General features: G+C 34.7%; 2 protein-coding genes across 2 annotated transcripts in view; both read right to left on the bottom strand.

Moving 5' to 3' along the window:
• LOC137657946 (uncharacterized) overlaps nucleotides 1-20,422 on the bottom strand; it is a 232,683-nt gene that overhangs the window by 153,873 nt on the left and 58,388 nt on the right. The window lies entirely within an intron of this gene.
• LOC137658016 (uncharacterized) overlaps nucleotides 1-20,422 on the bottom strand; it is a 57,000-nt gene that overhangs the window by 26,725 nt on the left and 9,853 nt on the right. The window contains 3 exon segments of the mRNA XM_068392731.1: nucleotides 620-731; nucleotides 926-1,037; nucleotides 13,734-13,885. Of these exon segments, the coding sequence (XP_068248832.1) occupies nucleotides 620-731; nucleotides 926-1,037; nucleotides 13,734-13,885 (376 nt within the window).

Here is a 20,422-nt window from a genome sequence, read left to right as displayed (position 1 = left end):
ACTTATACTTATTACTTGTAACTTTTGTTCTTCAACACCAATAAAAAATAATGGTTCGGTTTTAAAATAACACCAAAATTAGTAAACTCTAACACAGATATTGGCTTACTAGTACCAATCCCCAAAAATAACTTCCACTTATAATTATCAGGGAAAAGAAAAGAAAGAAGATATTAGAGCACATGTGGGAGGTAAAGAAATGAAACATATGGAAAACCTACAATACAGAATAATAAGAAAGGTGTACGAACAACCCAGAAGTATTCCATACTGGAGCGTCATAATAGAAACAGGAATACGGAATTTCTTGTAGAATAGACTTTAATAAACAATGCTTTTCCCATAATATGAACCATGATGAGAAGAGCTTAATCTGGGAGATCACTGAAGATCCGTCGCAGAACTCCTTCTATGGAAAGTGTATTGAAGAACTTTGTAGTAAATATAGAATAAAAATAGAAGAAATTGAGGAAAAGGACTCTGTAGAAGGAAATTGCCCACAATCATATATTAGAGCAAAGGACATGGATACGGCAGTCATGAGTCATAAAAAGCGAGGTTAAACATGTTCAACAGCAAAGCAAAATTCAGGGGTATATTCATAAATTATGTTTATGACCTGTGGAAAGAAGTTAATACGGAAAATTTATTTTCATGCCCAAAATTGATAAAACCAAGTGAACTGGATATAAGATATAACAGTAGAGATGTTGCAAAATCTCGGAGGGAAGCTGGTGGAATAGAAGTAGAGTTTAAAATTAGCACAACAGGCTGCCAAATCTGATAAAAAGGTATTATCCCAATTTATTTTAAAGTAGAGAGGGATAAAATTAAAACTTGAGATTTTCAATGAGATTGCTGTTTGCTGTTACATGAAAACGTTAAATTACAGTACTTAGTATAAGCTAAGGAGCTTTGCACCTACCTATTAGCACACGTTTCGCGGCGTGAGCAGTTACGAGCCAGGAACCATATAATTTCACATTTCTCAAAAATGAATCGATTTTTGAAAAACATATCACTGAAAACGTGCTACCCTGCGATTTATATAAGAAATATAATTTATCGATGAAGTCTGACTTATTAAATCCACATAGTATTCAGATTAAGCCATTTTATCTAGCAGAAGAAGAACAACAAAGAAGGAAAAAAGTATAAAAAGCACAGAAACACCTGAATTACTCTGACGTATGGTTTTCGTGACTTCTTTATAGGCAAACAAAATCTTTTTTAGTTTGACAGCCATAAGGGTGCCACTTATTCCATAAAATTCCGTCTATTTTCATCATAACTCATTAAGGTGAGGTCATTCATAAATGCCTACAACTGGCCGCCATGGAGGGATAAAAAACTATCAGATGGAAAATACAAAGATTTTACCAACCGCCCCCCCCAACCCCCCACCCCCCTCTCAAAAAAGCGTAAAAAGCTATAGACTGAAAATATGTACTTCGCCAATCGCATAGTAGCCTTCATTGCAACAAGGGAGCGCATACTTTTACCAAAACAAATATAGTAAATATACCTTATCGACAATCACCTACAAATTCCATATAAGAAATACTTTCTGCCCCATTGTTACGCATGAACAAAATTCACTAGATGCATCAAGTAATTGTGTCAGTTTTTTTTTTTTTTTTTTTTTTTTTGACAGTACAACAAATAAACAACTTATCACACGGTAAACAGGTATGGTTTGATAAACAATTTCCCTCTTATTTGGTTATCATTATTATTATTATTACGTGCTAAGCTACAACCCTAGTTGGAAAAGCAGGATGCTATAAGCCCAGGGGGTCTAACAGGGAAAATAGCCCAGTGAGGAAAGGAAACAAGGAAAATAAAATATTTTAAGAAAAGTAACAATATATAAGTAAATGTTTCCTATATAAACAACAAAAACTTTAACAAAAGAGAAATAGAAATACGATAGAATAGTGTGCCCGAGTGTATCCTCAAGCAAGATAATTCTAACAGAGGCTTTGGCACTACCCAAGACTAGAGAACAATGGTTTGATTTTGGAGTTTCCTTCTCCTAGAAAGGCTGCTTACCACACCTAAAGAGACCCTTCTACCCTTACCAAGAGGAAAGTAGCCACTGAACAATTTCAGTGCAGTAGTTCCCTTGAGAGAAGAATTCCTTGGTAATCTCAGTGTTGCCAGATATATGAGGACAGAGGAGAATATGTAAAGAATAGGCCAGACTATTCGGTGTGTGTGTAGACAAAAGGAAAATGTACAGTAACCAGAAAGAAGGATCCAATGTAATACTTTGTGGTAGGTCAAAGGACCCCATAACTCTAGCGGTAATATCTCAACGGGTGGCTGGTGCCCTGGTTGGAGGAAAGAAGAAATACCCATTACACGAATAATTTTTTTTTATAATTTCTTTCATACCAGTTGAGTTTATAATTACAAATATGAATAATTTACCAAACGAAACTGCAAAGTAAAATCCCATTTTGTAATTAAGTTCATTTATATAATTATTCCTACATATTCATTATCAATGTTTAGCTTACTTTTTCATCTTATACTTAACCATCCAGTTAGTATGGCTGCACTTCATCCGCAGGCGCAAAGCAGCACTAATGTTTCTATCAATATCTCAATATTCACATTCTTGTAATTACCATCTTTAGCATTTATAGTTGTTACTACCCATTTTTTATTACTGTTGTTTCTGATTATTAGTAGTACCATCATCTAAAAAAACAAACGCAAGAAGTCAGAAGCCAAAGCTAATAATTGAAAGGATATGTTCAAGATGGCTGAAATTCTCCTAAAAGGGGCAATAACAATAATCCAATGAGTGATAATATCCCCCTAAGTCTATGTTTGCACAGAGGTGGTCAAAAGTTGGAATGGGGGGGATTTGGGGGTGCCATGAAAATGCAGAGGGTAGGACTTGAAGACAAAATGAGAGGAGAGGAGATGCGATGAGGCTGGTTTCTGGGGAGGGAAGGGGAATCGGTAAGGTATTTTACTCTCGGGGAATGGTGGGGAACAAGGATCATCTGGCAAGGAGTCAGATCAGATTTAATCTTATGACGTCATGCCCGGTGATGGCACACGGCAGTGCCAACAAACACAGTGTGCCCCTCAAAGCTTCTACCCACAACCCCCTTCCCTTACAACAGATACATACCTGAAGGCACCTGCGCATTTAGCCTCCTAAACAAAATCAAGTCACGGGTTTCATTCTTTTAAAGAGAAAAAAAAAAAGGCTTTAATGATATTACCCCAAAGGAAATGCTCTCTAGCCATTCCGAAGATACGATTACAAGCTCCATTTTAAAACTTTAATATTTACTTCTCCACAAACCCTTTCAAAAGAACAACATAACAACTTCATTCTCCCTCTTGGCGACGGCACCGTAGCAGCAATCAGAAAAAAGTCAGCTGCGTCCAATACGCCGTGTTCCCATAATCCTTTGATTGAGAGTAACTATTGGTATTAGGATTTTTCATGTATAGTAAAAATATAGGTCGAATTTAGTATGAATTCAAAATTGCACTGTGAAAACTGAAAATGCATCTCACATTTTACGATGTTAAAAAATATTTTCAAGCTATTTCTTTCATCCTGAAGAGATTTTTTTATGACGTTGGACCCACTGAAGGATTATCTTGCACAGCAGACTTAATCTGCCCTATTTATGGATTTGAATAATGAATGATTCATCAACCTCATATTAGTATAGTAAAAAAAAACGTGATGGAATATACCATCATTGCAGTGGTTGAACACATACGACAGATTTAGCAGCTACTAGTATTCCCCATGGCGTACACGCGCGCACATTCATTAATAATAACTCAAAAAAATCGCAATTTCTTTCAAGTTTCTAAAAGAATGGGGAACCAGCAGCTCGCTTGATATCTTCAAAAGTAGCAATATTTTTTCTCAAAAACAATCACTGTTCTAATATTGTGGCCTACGATTGATGATGTGAAATATTTGGATAATTCTGAATGTCAAATCCGTCTGATAAGTAATGGAGGAGCTCGTGAAAACAGACACTAGACGGGATTTGAATCAATTTATTAATAGAATTGTAAATTCCAGATTGAAAATTGTTAAACCAATTCTAAAAGCTGCCAAGGGAAAAACCAAAAGCAGTGTCCCAAGAATAGCATTAATCAAAATCTACACTTTCGAATTATTCGTAAACATGACAAACTTACTGATTAGCTGTCTCGCATCATAACTGCTAGAGTCATTGACGCCTAAATAATTAGATAATAAAAAATTTATAGTGGCAAATATTCAAAACTAGAGGCAATGACAGAAACCTAAATTAAGTAAATTAGAACAGAGATTAATATAGGCTTGGCATTGATTTCATGAATTCTAGCACGTCGTAGAAAGTTTACTTCTGCAACAAATATAAAAATTGCACCACTCTAATTGATAGTGTTCTATAAGAGAATGTTGGCATGTATGTACTGTTGGCATGTATGTACTTGGGCCTCAAACAGAAAACGGTTCATATAATCGCTAAGACTGGGGTACTAGATCAAGAGCCTCACTGTCCCGAGGAACAGTCAATCATCAGAGTTTGACCGATTTTTACAAGCCATAAAAGAAAAATTCATGAGTGTATGACCTATAAACAGGTGGCAAATGGCGGTTTCCCATTTCCTAAGCATGTTGTTGTATATTCAATACGATATTTCACTTGTAATCTCCCTCCTTTTATTCTCGTCCTGCTAGTTCCACTATTCTTGCGACTGATTACGAACTGGATTTAAAATCATTACTTACAATAGGGTATCTACTTTAAAGTAGTTCACCCACTGCTGGTTTTGCTAATTTGACTTTCTCTTTATTTCTATGTAGGCTGTACCAACATGTTAAAGGCACCCAGCTAAACTTTAAATATATTCCCCTACATTCAAGACTATTAAGTCCTTGCAAAATACTAAAAACGATTACATTAAACGAGTTGAAAACTAAAAATACTATAATCAGCCTCATCACAAAATTGCTATTTTCTTAAACACCTAAAACACCATACAGCTCAGCTGTAAAAATACAAATGAAAACTGAAGTGCACCTTTGCAGTTAAATTCTTAAAGGTGGCCGGTTAGCCAAGGCACCAGCCACCATTAGAGAGTTGTTGGGTCCTTTGAGTTACCAGATAACATAACTAGATCCCTCTCTGGTTACAGCTCGTTTTTGCTTTGTCTACATGTATACCAAATAGTCTGGAATAATCTATACACACTCCTCTTTTCTTATATACCAAACAACATTAAGCAAACTGAAAAATTCTCTTTCACTGAAGTGGTCACCTACTCTAATAATCAAGGGGCTACTTTCCACTTAGCATGGGTAAAATAGACTTTTTAGATATGATAAGCAGCTCCTCTAGGAGTACAACAATGCAAAAGTAAACCAATGATCTCTAGTGTTGGGTAGTGACCACTATCTTGGATTGGAGTTCTCTTGCTTGAGGGTACACTCAGGCACATCGTTTTAAATGTTTTCTCTATGAAGCAAAACCCAAAACCAGTGCGTCCTAGACTTTGCCAGCATTATCTTAGTGTATTGCAACATAGCAAAATTAGAGACCCTATAGTTGCCTCAAGGCAGTATGATATGTAGTTTCTTAAATGAGGCACTCGACGAAGTGCTTAGGGTTGTAGTGACATTGGAAACCCCTGGCTGACGATCGCCAAACTGGGTTTCGGGTGCCACTCAAACTCAATAGTTCCTTGTAGTGTCTCCAACCTCACCATCATTGTGAACTAAGGATGGGGTGCTTAGGGAGACCTATAGGTCTACCTGCCGAGTCATCAGCAGCCATTGCCTGGCCCTCCATGGTCCTAGCTTGGGTGAAGAGGGTGCTTGGGCACTGTCCTACCGGGCACTGTCAGTGTTTCTTGCCTCTACCATTCATAAGTGGCCTTTAAGAAACCAAAAATTTTCAAATGGGATGCCATTCCTAGGGCAAAGGGTATATGGATGACATGAGATTCAAATCATAAAAGTTTGTGCCAAGCATCACTTTTGTGGCAAACAAAAATCCAAAATTGGATGTTTCTATATTCGATTGCCTTCCCATCACTATGGCTAAGATACAAGATGATGAAAGGAAGGCCTCTTTTGGGCTTGTTGTTAATTTCATTGCTTAAGGTAAGAAGTTGTAAAATTGTTTCTCCCACTAATCGCTATTGCTTAAGAGCTTTGGAATTTGCTTCGGATTCCGGCTGTGAACCAATCATAAGTGAGGCTACTTACAATTCTGACAATTGGTTGGACCTGATATACACTGACTCCCTAAAAGTTAGTCCTCTAGTTGGGACGTCTGTTAGTGCCTTGATTTCATTAATATTTAAACTGAGCAGCCTGTCCCTAATCACCCTAGTGTCATACTCTTTCAAGACATAAAATTTCAAGTAGACTGGAATGGCCTTTTGAGTGTCCTTATGCATTTAAATTGGTCACAAATGTAGAAAGGGGCTAACCCTGTTGTTCTCTTGTATAAAAATCTGGTCAACATAATTCATAAATGTATCCCTTCATGTGTTAGAACACAAGAGTGAAGTCAACACTGTTCAATGACGATTTTATATGCACTTATTTGGATAAATAAGAGGTTTCATATCTTTTAAAAGCTAGAATAGATTTGACTAGAAATAGCTAAACTCAGCTAGGAGCAGTTGCTCAGATAGTTTATGCTTCGAAAAGGGATATAATTTGACTATGAAAGAAACCCTTCCTGATACAACCCTGGAGCGTAAGTGGTGTGCTACCCTTAAATCTGCACTCTTTTGTGGGGACTTTATTATTCCTCCTTTACTTTAAGAAGAAAGCTCTGTCACTCACTGTCCAAAGGAAAAGCAACCCTTTTGGCTGATGTGTTTAACAGTAAGCAGACTAATGAGAAATTTAATCTTTCTCATTCCTGTTCTCCTGAAACTAACCTCACAAGATCTGCTTTTCAGTGCTATAAAATCAAAACTCTTACTAGAACTTGATTCTTATGAAGGTGTAGACCTGGCCTAATGGTATTCTTTGTTTTTTATAAAGACCACAAACATCGTATGTTGATCATATCTTAGGCAAATGGGTAAGAAGAGTTTCTTTTTGGTAACTGATAGAGAATTGATAATATTACTTCACTGGGTAAATGTGCTTTTGGTAGCTCTAACCTTGATAATTTACACCCAATTTTCATAACTCCCATATTATCTAATTTTCATGAAATCCTTTTGGCAAAACGTCTAAATAGGTATGCTAAGGGTAATAATCTATTCCCCAATTTACAGTTCAGCTCCCACAAAGAGCTTAGAGCATCTGATGCCCTTCTTACAATTTCTAATGTATTACAGAAATCTCCTGATTGGCCTTGATTTCAGTGTGGCCTTTGACCGTGTTAATCATAAAATCCTTGTTTTCAAACTTAGAACAAATGGGAGTAGGTGGATCTTTTCTTAACATCATGATTGAATCTTTACATAATATATTACTAAGTAGTTTTTGTTGGGTACCATAGTGAGTATAGGAATGTAATATTTTGTGTTCCTCAGGTTAGAGTTCTCGGCACATTACTTTTCTTACTATATATACATGATATATACACGATATGTGGTTTGACTCATTGCATATGGAGATGATGCTACTCTCTCTCTGTATTAACTCCACTTCCTCAGTATAGACCTTTGGTTGCTAAATCCCTTAATAAGTTCTAACTAAAATTAGAGCATGGTGCAAATTATGGTGCATGAAGTTTAACCAAACATAACTCATTCAATGATTGCAAGTAGGCAGTGGGTCCTAATCCTTCAGATCTTTGCATTAACAATGTCTCTCTAACTATATACAACTCATTTAAAATTATAGGTATGATTCTTGCAAATTTAATTTTCAAAAAAAAACATTGTCTGTTTCCTCTTCCATTGCACAAAAAATAGATTATTGATGGGCTTTTCAAATTTTCAGTGGTCAGTCTATCCAGAGGAAATGTTTAAATTCTTTCATTCTACCTTGTTTCGAGTATTGTTCTCTTGTTTGATCTTCAACTGCTGACTATCTTCTCAATTTGTTGGATAGAAACTTGCAGTCTATTAAATTCCTTATTCCTAATCTAGATATTACTCTTCAGTTAGCTTTTTATACAAGTTGCATGGTTTTTCATAATTCAGATCATCCATAGCATTAGATCTTCCTAGACTGTACCATCTTGTACGCGGTAATAGGTTTACACTTGATTCTAACAGTCATCCCTTCCCCATCATAAGGTACAATACTACACAACATTCTAGAAGTTTTATTCCAGCTGTGAGTTGTGACCAGACTGTGGAATCATCTTCCTAACCTTTTCGTAAATGTTTTTATGTTAAACAGGTTGATTTAAGTCTCGTTTTATAGTATACACTGATCTTTTTTAAAATTGTTACTAATTTTAAAATATTTCATATTTCTCATTCATCATCATACTGAATAGTATATTTGCTATTTCCTTGTTTTCTTTCCTCACTGGGCTGCTTTCCCTGTTGGAGTCCTTTGACTTGTAACCTTCTGCTTTTCAAAGTGTTGTAACTTGGCTAGTAATGAAAATAATAATAATAACAATAAAAACAAACGCCAAAATCAACGTCAGGGCTGGATTTGAGGTCATCTGTAAATATAGAATAAGAGCCCATATGATTGGTGCAATGCTCCAAGACAAAAGAACTTTCCTATGCAATCTCATGTTTAAAATTACTAAAATACCTACAAAAGGAGAGCTCAAATACAGTAGTTTTCGTTTTATTGAAACCTTGGTGGGAAAGATCTCGTTTATTGATATATGAGAAATATTTGGTATTTGCTTAACTCTGAAACCAATTGGTTGAGGAGCTTTGATGTGCTTCAAAATAATTAGAAAAAAATTCCTTACTGCCTGCTTTGAATTAAAATAAAAATGTTATTAAGCTTTCAAACCTATATCAATACATAACCATCAGATGATAGGCAGTAAAAATTAATAAAACACTCCTGCATCAACCAAAAAGCTTGGAATAGGAGATAACTTGAAGCACTAGTGGCAAGTCTTATACCCCAATGATGTACAGAATCTAAACTCTTCAGCCGGCCTGAATACATTCGAAAACATAGATAAGTTTTGAGATAAGAAATTTAAATTTAAAGTGCTTGAAAGTCTGCATCCCATGATGTATGAACTAAAACTTGAAGAATTTTAAGTTTCTGAAAACTAACCCTCTGTATTTTCAGCATGTGGCATCATCACTGCCAGGCACATGACCATTGGCCAGGGACAAAATTTACACATTATCAGAGATGTTTTTCAGCGCCTCACCTTGGTCAAGCTATAACATATATGAACTTCTGGTCTGCATTATGTCGAGGAATGACTGAATTTTCATGATGTAGGCAGAATATCTTCTCAATGCTTAGAAGTATTCAAACTAAGAAAACGTGAAATTTTGCCAAAAAAAAAGTCCAATTCGTTTAAATATGCATAAAGATTTAAATATATAAATCAGGCCAGAAAATTTTATTTTATATGAAAATTCTGTAGAAATGTCTGATATGTAACGCTGCATCAATTATTACCTCCGCCAATGAAGTTGGGAGGAGGTTATGCTTTTGCCCCGTTTGTCGGTTTGTGTGTGAAAAATTCCTTGCCACAATTTTGCTCACAGAGTCAGAGAAACTTTCATGGCTTCATTGTCGTGTTGAGATGTAAAAATGATTCAATTTTGAAAGGGAGATCTGAATGTAAAGGATGGTCAGAGTTATGAAAAATCTTATGCAACATGCATAATGAACTAATTGAACGACGGTGCCAAAGATTAATATCTAGATCAGGAATAAGAAATTTAATAGACCGTAAGTTTCTGTCCAACAAATTAAGATGAGAATCAGCAGCTGAACACCAGACAGGAGAACAATACTCAAAACAAGGTAGAATGAAAGAATTAAAACACTTCTTCAAAATAGATTGATCAACGAAAATCTTAAAAGACTTTCTCAATAAGCCAATTTTTTGTGCAATTGAAGAATGTTTTCATTTTCTTCCCCCTGTTCATTTTCTTAATCATTTCGGTTGTGACACAAGGTTTCTTTGGTTCACTCTTTTGATATCCAACGTTTGCATGTGAATTATTCTTTATTGACTTGCTTAGTCTAACCCATCTTTCAATACATGTCATTATTGCATCATTTACATTTCTGTTATTCTAAATATGCTCGTTGAACTTTTCAGTATATATTTCTTTTTGTTCTCTTCTCAGTTTTTCTGCACTCCACAGCCACAAGACTGTGGTCGGAATCAGCAACCCCTGGATACACTTTCGAAAACTTATATACCTTTGTCTGATGAGGATGAAGTCCATTTGGTACCTTTCACGATCTCCGGGTGTTTTTCATATGTACCTTCTCCTCCTATGGTTTTAAAACATTTTCTAAATAACACACAAAACTAATATGTACTTTTAAAAATAAATTTACATTTTAATGTAGCAAAATTTACAATAAAGTTTTGTGCATCGAAATGTCATATTATCAAATTGTTCTACACAAATTCAAATTATAAAGAATGGGCTTTCAAATGGTATATGAAACAAGATAACTGCAATTATTTGCAAATCCGCAAACACGGCTAGAAAAAAATTATCTATGCATATGTACAATCACAAGTAAATATGCTAGAATAATTAATGAAAAACACTATGTAAAAAATAAAGATTGCAATGGAAAGCTGAATAAAAATCCTGAATAATTCCTCAATGCAACACATAGGTTTTATCAAAAAGAAAATGAGCAATCGTAGAGCTAATACCAATAGCATATTTTCATCTCTATAGCAACTAAACTTATGAGATTTTGTTATATCGAAGGTTCATATTTTTACTTTTTAATGCAATGTCAAAATATAAAGAAGGACCTTTCAAATGGCATATTTACAAATGCACAAAGTTAAAATTATCTTGTGTAAAAAGGTCTAAAAAGAGCGTTTTGCCGTAAACATATTTTCTCTGCCATTTTGGATAATATATAAGTAATGAATAATTCTAGAAACAAAATGAATATTGCTATGGTTAACTAAATAGATTTCCTAAACAACTCATCAATAGATTATAAGGTTTTCAATCATAGAGCTAAGACGGACAATACATTCTTATGGTCATGTAAATAAATTTTCGATAAAGTTTTCATTTATATTGAAATATTATTTATACTTTTTTACACCAAGTAAAAATACAAAAACTAACATTTCAATGATAATTCAAACATGGTAATTACATTTGTTTGTAAACGCAAAACAAAGCCAGAAAAAAAAATTATTTTTGCAACATAAAATTCTCGTGTAAATGAGGTCTAAGAGCAGCTTACTATAAACATTTCTTTTCTCTCCTTTGCCTTGATAAATAAGTAATGAATTATGCTAGCGAACCATTGAAAATTGCATTGGAAAACTGAATAAATTCATATATAATTCATCAATTAAAGAGAGCAACCATAAGGTAAAAAAAAAAAAAATATTATGCAACTAAATCTTCATATTTAGAAAAAAAAAACATGAAAAACAAAAATAATATCTTTTAAATGGTATATGAAACATGAATATTGCAATTATTTGCAAAAGCACAAACCCGGCTACAAAAAAATTATCTATACCCTTGTATTAATCTCGTAGACAAAATGGTCTGAATATGTCTTACCATAAACACACCTCTGCCACAGACACAGACACACACACACACACACACACACACACACACACACACACACACACACACACATATATATATATATATATATATATATATATATATACATACATATATATATAGGTATATGTAAATATCACCCACGAAATGCATTTAATACCGAATTCTATCTTGGGAAATACATATCCACTTGGAATTCATTTTATGGTAACAGCTTCTGGCCGGGTGGTGATTCGAACCACCACCTGTACGGCTAGAAACTATGCTTGGCAGGGACCCTACCGACTCAGCTATTTCCCAAGATAGAATTCGGTATTAAATACATTTCGTGGGTGATATTTACATTAATTAAAATCACGTGTGCTTGTGATATATGTTCATATATAGGTATATATATATACTGTATATATTCACATACATATTACTGTACATATATATATACAGTATACACATATGTCTATATATACATGCAAATATTAGGTTGGTTTGTTATGAGCAATCAGTCTAAAATCTCCCACCATCACCAATCTGCATTGGCGAGTGTGGTGATGAAAACTGGCAAAAAACTCTAACTGAATTGTCATGTCTGAGGGTATTTTATTGCAGTGAACTAGAAACGGCTGCATTGTTTATTGCTGTGTTTAATAAACTAACTGACCACTAATTATCATACTCTCTCATTTTTGGATACGTTAAGATTTTAGATTTCATTTATGCCAGTTCCTCAAATAATAAAAGCAGCATTAGCATCGTCAAAAAATAGGAATGGGAAAACCATTATATTTACCAACAACATGCGGTAGGCTGAGTGAGTGTGGCAACCTCTCCCTCCCTCCCTACCTTCAATAACACTGTAGTAGTGATTTAATGGGGAAAAAGTGATTGGCCACTGCCTTATACAGCAACCCCCATTACCTTGACCTATATCTATAACTGAACAACCAACAGCTACTGGCTAGAATAGCTACCAATGCTACCGGTGATATTGCGACCATCTGGCCAACAAACAGTAATAAAACTTCTCAGTAATCAGATTTCGCATTAATAAAGTAGTTTGAGTAACTAAATGTACCGCATCTGCCAAAAAGAAAATGTCAAGTAAGCAAGGACAAGTAACTACACGAGAAAAAAAAACAACCAATATAAACAAGAATAAACATGGGCAAAACCGACGTCTTCGAAATCTATAGCATAATACCATTTCGGGTAATGGCAATTGACACTGAATCAACTGACCATTTAGCAACCACATTTTTAGGTCGTTATTCAAGCAAATACCACTTTTGAAACAACCACAATCCCCGAGAAGAACTTCGCTTAACAAATCTCACATGTTCATAACATTTAAAACTCAAAACGTTAGATTTCATACTCCATTTGTCGTATATTAATCGATTAGTTTGAATGGTTATGGTTTAATACTCTAAAAATACTCAAGAAAAATAAAAAAAAACTATATTTATACTACCTTTCCAATAGACATTCCACATGAAAAAATGATGCGCCTAAACAAGAAATATTCAAGATTTAAAGTAAACAATAAGCGAAATATTTAGGCCATCTTCTTAAAGACGTACAAAACCATGGTTGTAGCCCCCCTCCCCCCCCCCCCAAAAAAAAATAAAATCAATTACCAAAAAATTCAGATAATTGTGGTTTAAACATGAATGCATTTCGCAAAAATACCCAAAACATAGAATAGTTTCACTCCCTTAAGTTGCTCAATGTCTCTAGAATCCCAAGTTGTCCTCTTTATTATTATTATTATTATTATTATTATTATTATTATTATTATTATTATTATTATTATTATTATTATTACTCCTATCTAAACTACAGCCCTAGTTGTAGCCCAGTGAGGGAAGAAAATAAGAAATAAATAAACTACAATAGAAATAATGAACGATGAGAATAAAATATTTTAAGAACGGTAACAACATTAAAACAGACCTTCCCTATATAAAGTAAGAAAAGAGACTTATGTCAGTGTTCAACATAAAAACACTTGCTGAGTTCAACTTTTGAAGTTCCACCGATTCAACTACCTGATTAGGAAGATCATTCAACAACTTGGTCACAGGTGAAATTAAATTTCTAGAATACTGTGTAGTATTGAAGCTCATGATGGATAATGCATGACTAATAGAATTAACTGCATACCTAGTATTACCAATTGGATGGTACTGTCCGGAAAGATCTGAATGCAAATAAATGGTTAGAATTATGAAAAATCTTAGGCAACATACATAAAGAATTAATTGAATGACGGTGCCAGAAATTAATATCTAGATCGGGAATAAGAAATTTAACAAACCATAAGTTCCTGTCCAACAAATTAAGATGAGATTCAGCCGCTTAAGACCAGAAAGGAGAACAATATTCGAAACAAGGTAGAATGAAAGAATTAAAATACTTCTTTAGAATAGATTGATCACCAAAAATCTTGAAAGACTTCCTCAATAAGCCAATTTTTTTTCTTTTGCAATTGAAGAAGACACAAGACCTAACGTGTCTCTCAAAGTAAACTTGCTGTCGAGAATCACACCTAAAATATTAAAAGAATCATACAGTTAAAGAAACATTAGCAATGCTGAGATCCAGATGCTGAGGTGAAACGGTCCTTGACCTACTTACAATCACACTTTGAGTTTTGTTAGGATTCAACTTCATAACCCATAATTTACACCATGCACTAATTTTACCTAAATCTCCATTAATGGGTTCAGCAACTTTAGATCTACATTTAGGAGATTGAATTGATCCAAATGGAGAGTAGCATCATCTGCATATGCAACAAGCTTGTTTTCAAGGCCAAACCACAAGCCATGTGTGTATACTGCAGTATGAAAAGTAATGAGCCAAGAACAAAATTATTATAATCATTATTAAAAGCTCAGCTATAACCGTAGTCGGAAAAGCAAGATGCTATAAGCCCAAGGGCTCCAACAAGGAAAAATAGCCCGGTGAGGAAAGGAAACAAGGAAATAAAAAATTTCCGGGTATAGACTTGCATAAAAAAACCATAAACAGACACAAATGGAAGGTCACGTCTGAGGTCTTTTTCCTGTTATGGACTAATTACGATTGATGATAATGATGATGATGGTAATATATATATATATATATATATATATATATATATATATAGTTATATATATATATATATATATATATATATATATATATATATATATATATATATATATATATATATATATATACAAGCAAAGACACTCAGTGTTGCCTAGGTGTAGGATTAAAAAGTAATGCAACTGGTCGATTCTTGTAAGTTATCTTTGTGATGACTCATTCTGAAATACCCTTATTGCCCAATATTTCATTTGTGGAAACTGCAACTGTGAAGATGAAACAAGAGTAATGTCAGTATATGCAACTGGTTGATTATCTTTGTTAGGACTCAATCTGACCCACATGTTTTTCAACTCCTAGATACTCTTATGGCCCAATATTTCATTTGTGGAAACTATAACTTTGAAGATGAAACATTTCCTAGAAACTCTTGTTGCCCAAGATTTCATTTGTGGAAACTGCAACTGTGAATATGAAACATTTCCTATGTTAAGGTGATATTTGTAAAAAAAAAAGGCAGACTAACTTTCCCTCCTCTGCAACACAATCCAGGATGTTCGTTCTTCCATTGCATAGCACCACAGTGATTACATTTTAGTGTCATCAAGCATATTTGTACAACCTTTTCTTATTCATACCGATGTCTTGGGTCTAGGTGTAGGTACCGAGCTGCCATTGTTCTGCATTAAACGGGTGTGTGCTCTGACTGCTGCAAACCTGACTCTATTAATATGGCATTTATTCTTTGCTTCTTCCTGTGTTTGTTGGTTTTATTGAGCAATGTTTGTTATTCTTTTATTTGTTTTTCCCAATTCCTTAGTGCTGCAATTATTTGTTGATTATTTTCAAGGCAAAAATTCTTTGGTCTTTGTCTTATTCTTCATGCTTAGATGCCATTATGCTGGCATTAATCTTCCTCCTATCTGAATTTTTAAGAGCATGAGGGTTCTGCCCAGCCCCCATAGTTCTCTTAAGGGGCACTTGGAGATTTCAGACTACCTCCATTGTCTTTCTCGGATTTTCTTTACGTAAGAAAACACTTTTAGATTTAACAGACACGTATATATTTGAGGTTTAAAGTGGGTGGGTTTCTGGCCACCATACCTCCCTTAAAGGGGTGCTTGAAGATTCGGGACCACTTCCATTGACTTCCTTAGAAAATTTTACATAAGAATAGTCTTTTAGTTTTCATGTAGAATTGGATATATCTGAAGTTTTAAGAGGGTGGGGAATTTTGCCCCCATAACTCCTTTAGGGGGCGCACATAGATTCGGGACCAATAGCATTATCTTCCTCGGAAAATTCTACATAGGAATACACTTTTAGTCTTTATGTAGACTCCCTAACCTCTCTTTCTATAGGGAACACACATGCACACAGACATTCTCTCTCTCTCTCTCTCTCTCTCTCTCTCTCTCTCTCTCTCTCTCTCTCTCTCTCTCTCTCTCTCTCTCTATATATATATATATATATATATATATATATACACACACACACATATATATATATATATATATACTGTGTGTATATATATATATATATATATATATATATATATATATATATATATATATATATATAAAGTTAAAAAATTCCAGGTGGCAGCCCGCCCGATTTCATGAAAAACGGTGGGGGTTCTGCACACAGATCTTCCTTAAGGGGGCAGTTAGATATTCGGGACGACTTGCGTTATCTTACTTGGAAAATTTTACATAGGATTACTCTTTTAGTGTTGAGAGACTCTTTAGCTATGGTAAGCAGCTCTTCTATGAAAAGGACGCTCCAAAGTCAAACCATTGTTCTCTAGTTTTGGGTAGTACCATAGTCTCTGTACCATTGTCTTCCACCTTCTTGGGTTAGAATTCTCTTGCTTGAGGGTACACTTGAGCGCACTATTCTATCATATTTTTTTTCTTCCTCTTGTTTTTTTTCAAATGGTGTGTTGGGTAGGCTCAATAGAAGGGCCATGGATGCCTGGTAGTTTATCAAGAGGTTGTCTTTTCCTCATGTCCTCCCTTCAGTTGAGGTGGCTATCCTGGAGGGTATTTAGCCTTGCAAGGTGTATCGGCTCCTCCATGTTGACCAGTTTTTCCGACTCTTTTTCTATAGTCTATGGGTTTGATCAATCAATTTATCTATATTTCATTAAAACAGATTGTTTTTGTGATCATTCTTGTTGATTTAGTTTTTAAGTATTATGTAACTTTTTTATTACCATTAATTCTTATGCTCTTTGTATGACTCTTAAAATTTTAGGTGTGATTCTCGACAGCAAATTTACTTTTGAGAAATACATTATGTCTGTGTCTTCTTCAATTGCACACAAAAAATGGATTAGTGAGAAAGTCTTTAAAGATTTTTGGTGATCAATCTATTCTGAAGAAGTGTTTTAATTCTACCTTGTTTTGAGTATTGTTCTCCAGTCTGGTCTTCAGCTGCTGATTCTCATCTTAATTTGTAGGACAGGAACTTACGGTCTATTAAAATTCTTATTCCTGATCTAGATATTAATCTCGGGCACCGTCGTACAATTAGTTCATTATGCATGTTGCATAAAATTTTTTATAATTCTGGCCATCCTTTACATTCAGATCTTCCCTGACAGATCCGTTCGTTATATTAGGTATGCAGTTTATTCTAAAAGTCAGGCCTTCTCCATCATGAGGCTCAAGACTACACAGTATTCTAGAAGTTTTATTCCAGCTGTGACCAAGTTGTGGAATGATCTTCCTAATCGGGTAGTTGAATCAGTAGAACTTCAAAGTTCAAACTCGCAGCAAATGGTTTCATGTTGAACAGGCTTACATAAGTCCTTTTATAGTTTATATATCAAATATCTGTTTTAATGTTGTTAATGATTTTAAAATATTCAATTTTCCTTTTTCATTACTTCCTATAACGTTTATTTATTCCCTTAATTCCTATCCTCACTAGGCTATTTTTCCCTCTTGGAGCCCTTGCGTTGTAGCTTGGCTAGTACTAATAATAATAATAATAATAATAATAATAATAATAATAATTATGCAGATTCTCTAATCTCCCTTTTTATGGTGAACACACGCACACACACATACACACACATTGCCTTTTATACATACATACACACACACACATATATATATATATATATATATATATATATATATATATATATATTATAATATATATATAATATATATATAATATATATATAATATATATAAATGTTAGAATACATATGTCTATATATGAAAGTATATAATTCTACTTTAACAGGAACAAAGAAACGAAAGTTGTCAGGTTAAGCACAGTGGTTAAAGTAAAAACTTCCAATAAAGAAAGCTATATACGATAAAGGAAATTGATTAACGCAGCTATATTGTCCGAAAATGTAAAATACGCTTATGATGTCCTGATGAAAAAACAAGTATCTATATATAAGCAATTAAGATATGAAGTTGTATACATTTAATTAAGGAAATCTCATCTTGATGCGCATAACGATATATCAAAATTCCTCTGTGACTGTGGCATTTATCTTGTCCTTAACTGGGTTAAAATTTTCTTTTCTTATATATATGTATATATATATATATATATATATATATATATATATATATATATATATATATATATATATATATATATATACACAAATTAACCGTCCACCGGTAGCAAGAAGCTCTTGAAATACCACAGGACGTTAATATATTTCAATCAAAATTATTCACATCCGCACTTTAACAAGGGAGTAAATCTAATTGCTCAGTTTACCAATGAGACATTGGTTATTAACACAAATCCAATCCCGGCAAGCATACAAACAGTAGAAGTGACCAGCATCGAAGCAATTAACTTTAATTACAGCATGATATATTCACCAAAAGCTCCATAGAAGCGAGGATCAGGGTCAGGGGGCGGGGGAGAAGTATCCACAGAAAATGTTACAGTGATTAGATGTAAAAGTCAGTAACAATCACCGTTTGGTCACACTCGATCTTGGTGCACATTCCATGCCCGCACAACAATCACCACCAATTCATCACTAAACCATCCACAAATCTAGTGCCCCAGACCATTTACCCTACCCTTGATCAAACCCTCATTCCTTTCTTTAGTTGCTGTCATATATATGCATCGTCTGCTTCATACAGAATCATGGCTATAGGATACAAACACAAGTCCTTGGTGGCCAGATAAATTGTTCCTCCCTGATAAAGGAGATTAGATTAGTAGCAATAGTTATGCTTTTAAATAAAATTGACACTTATAAATCAATGTTCAAAAAACAACAGATGGAGTGATCAAGAAAACACATGCAATATCAATTAGAACAATATCAAAATATCTGTGAACATGCGATAAAAAAAACAATGGCAAATAGGGTTCCATCTATTAACCCCTACAAGGTTGAGAAGGCAGAGGAGGGGGAGAGAGTAACAGAACCATTGGAAGGTTCCATGACACCAGATGAAAGTGATAGTGCACATTCTCTCGTCACCTTCTCTCCATTCCTTATGAGGAGATCGCCTTCTCCGAAACCTATTATCTCTGACTACGATGTCTACGTATGTGTACTCGCCTCTACAGTACAGTATAACCGACGCAGCCTCAGCGACTTTCACTTCCCATTGCTAGTGGGTACCAATGGTGGGCAAAATGCTTATTCTAGGGAATAATATGGCTATGTATATGGTGGCAGGCCACATTGAGAGAGAGAGAGAGAGAGAGAGAGAGAGAGAGAGAGAGAGAGATTATTATCATTATTATTATTATTATCGTTAAAAGGAGAGATTAACCACCCCAATCACCTCAATCACAGCACAACTGGGATGATTGATTGATTTCAATCAATCAATCGTCCCAGCTCTGCTGTGATTGAGCTGGGACGAAAAAGGTCGGGAAAGTTTAAATTAAATAAATATTAAACTATGATATAACTAAGTGCTGGAAAATAGATAAAAAAAAACTACAAACATAAGTTCCAATTAAATTCATTAGACTTTCAGATTTTAAAAACGTTGAATTTCTAGAAACAAACTCTCAGAATCCGGGAAAAATGCCATTCATCGTTTTTCCGAGCAAAACGTAAACCGGAATCTGCCTCCTAAAAACTTTTCCCTGGCAACGAATATGTTAAACTCCTGAAGACTTATCACAGTCATTAAACTTGACCTACTTCATGCGGGTGCTCAGTAACCCTTTAGCACGCACGTAGCTGGTACTGGTTATTTTTCTAGTAATTGCGGGTACCCAGTAACCCTTTAGCATGCACGTACCGGTACTGGCTATTTTGCTATTAATTGCGGGTGCTCGGTCGGTCACGTAGCAAGTACTGGCTATTTTTCTATTAATTGCGGGTGTTCGGTAACCCTTTAGCATGTACGTAACCGGTACTGGCTATTTTTCTATTAATTACGGATGCTCAGTAACCCTTTAGCATGCACGTAGCCGGTACTGGCTATTTTTCTATTAATTGCGGGTGTTCAGTAACCCTTTAGCATGCACGTAGCCGGTACTGGCTATTTTTCTATCAATTGCGGGTGCTCGGTAACCCTTTAGCATGCACGTAGCCGGTACTAGCTATTTTTCTATTAATTGCGGATGTTCAGTAACCCTTTAGCATGCATGTAGCCAGTACTGGCTATTTTTCTATTAACTCTAC

Source organism: Palaemon carinicauda, chromosome 18 (genome assembly GCF_036898095.1).
Source record: "Palaemon carinicauda isolate YSFRI2023 chromosome 18, ASM3689809v2, whole genome shotgun sequence".
NCBI lineage: Eukaryota > Metazoa > Arthropoda > Malacostraca > Decapoda > Palaemonidae > Palaemon > Palaemon carinicauda.
The sequence above is the reverse complement of the archived record's forward strand: the minus strand, read 5'-3'. Positions and strand labels throughout refer to the sequence as shown.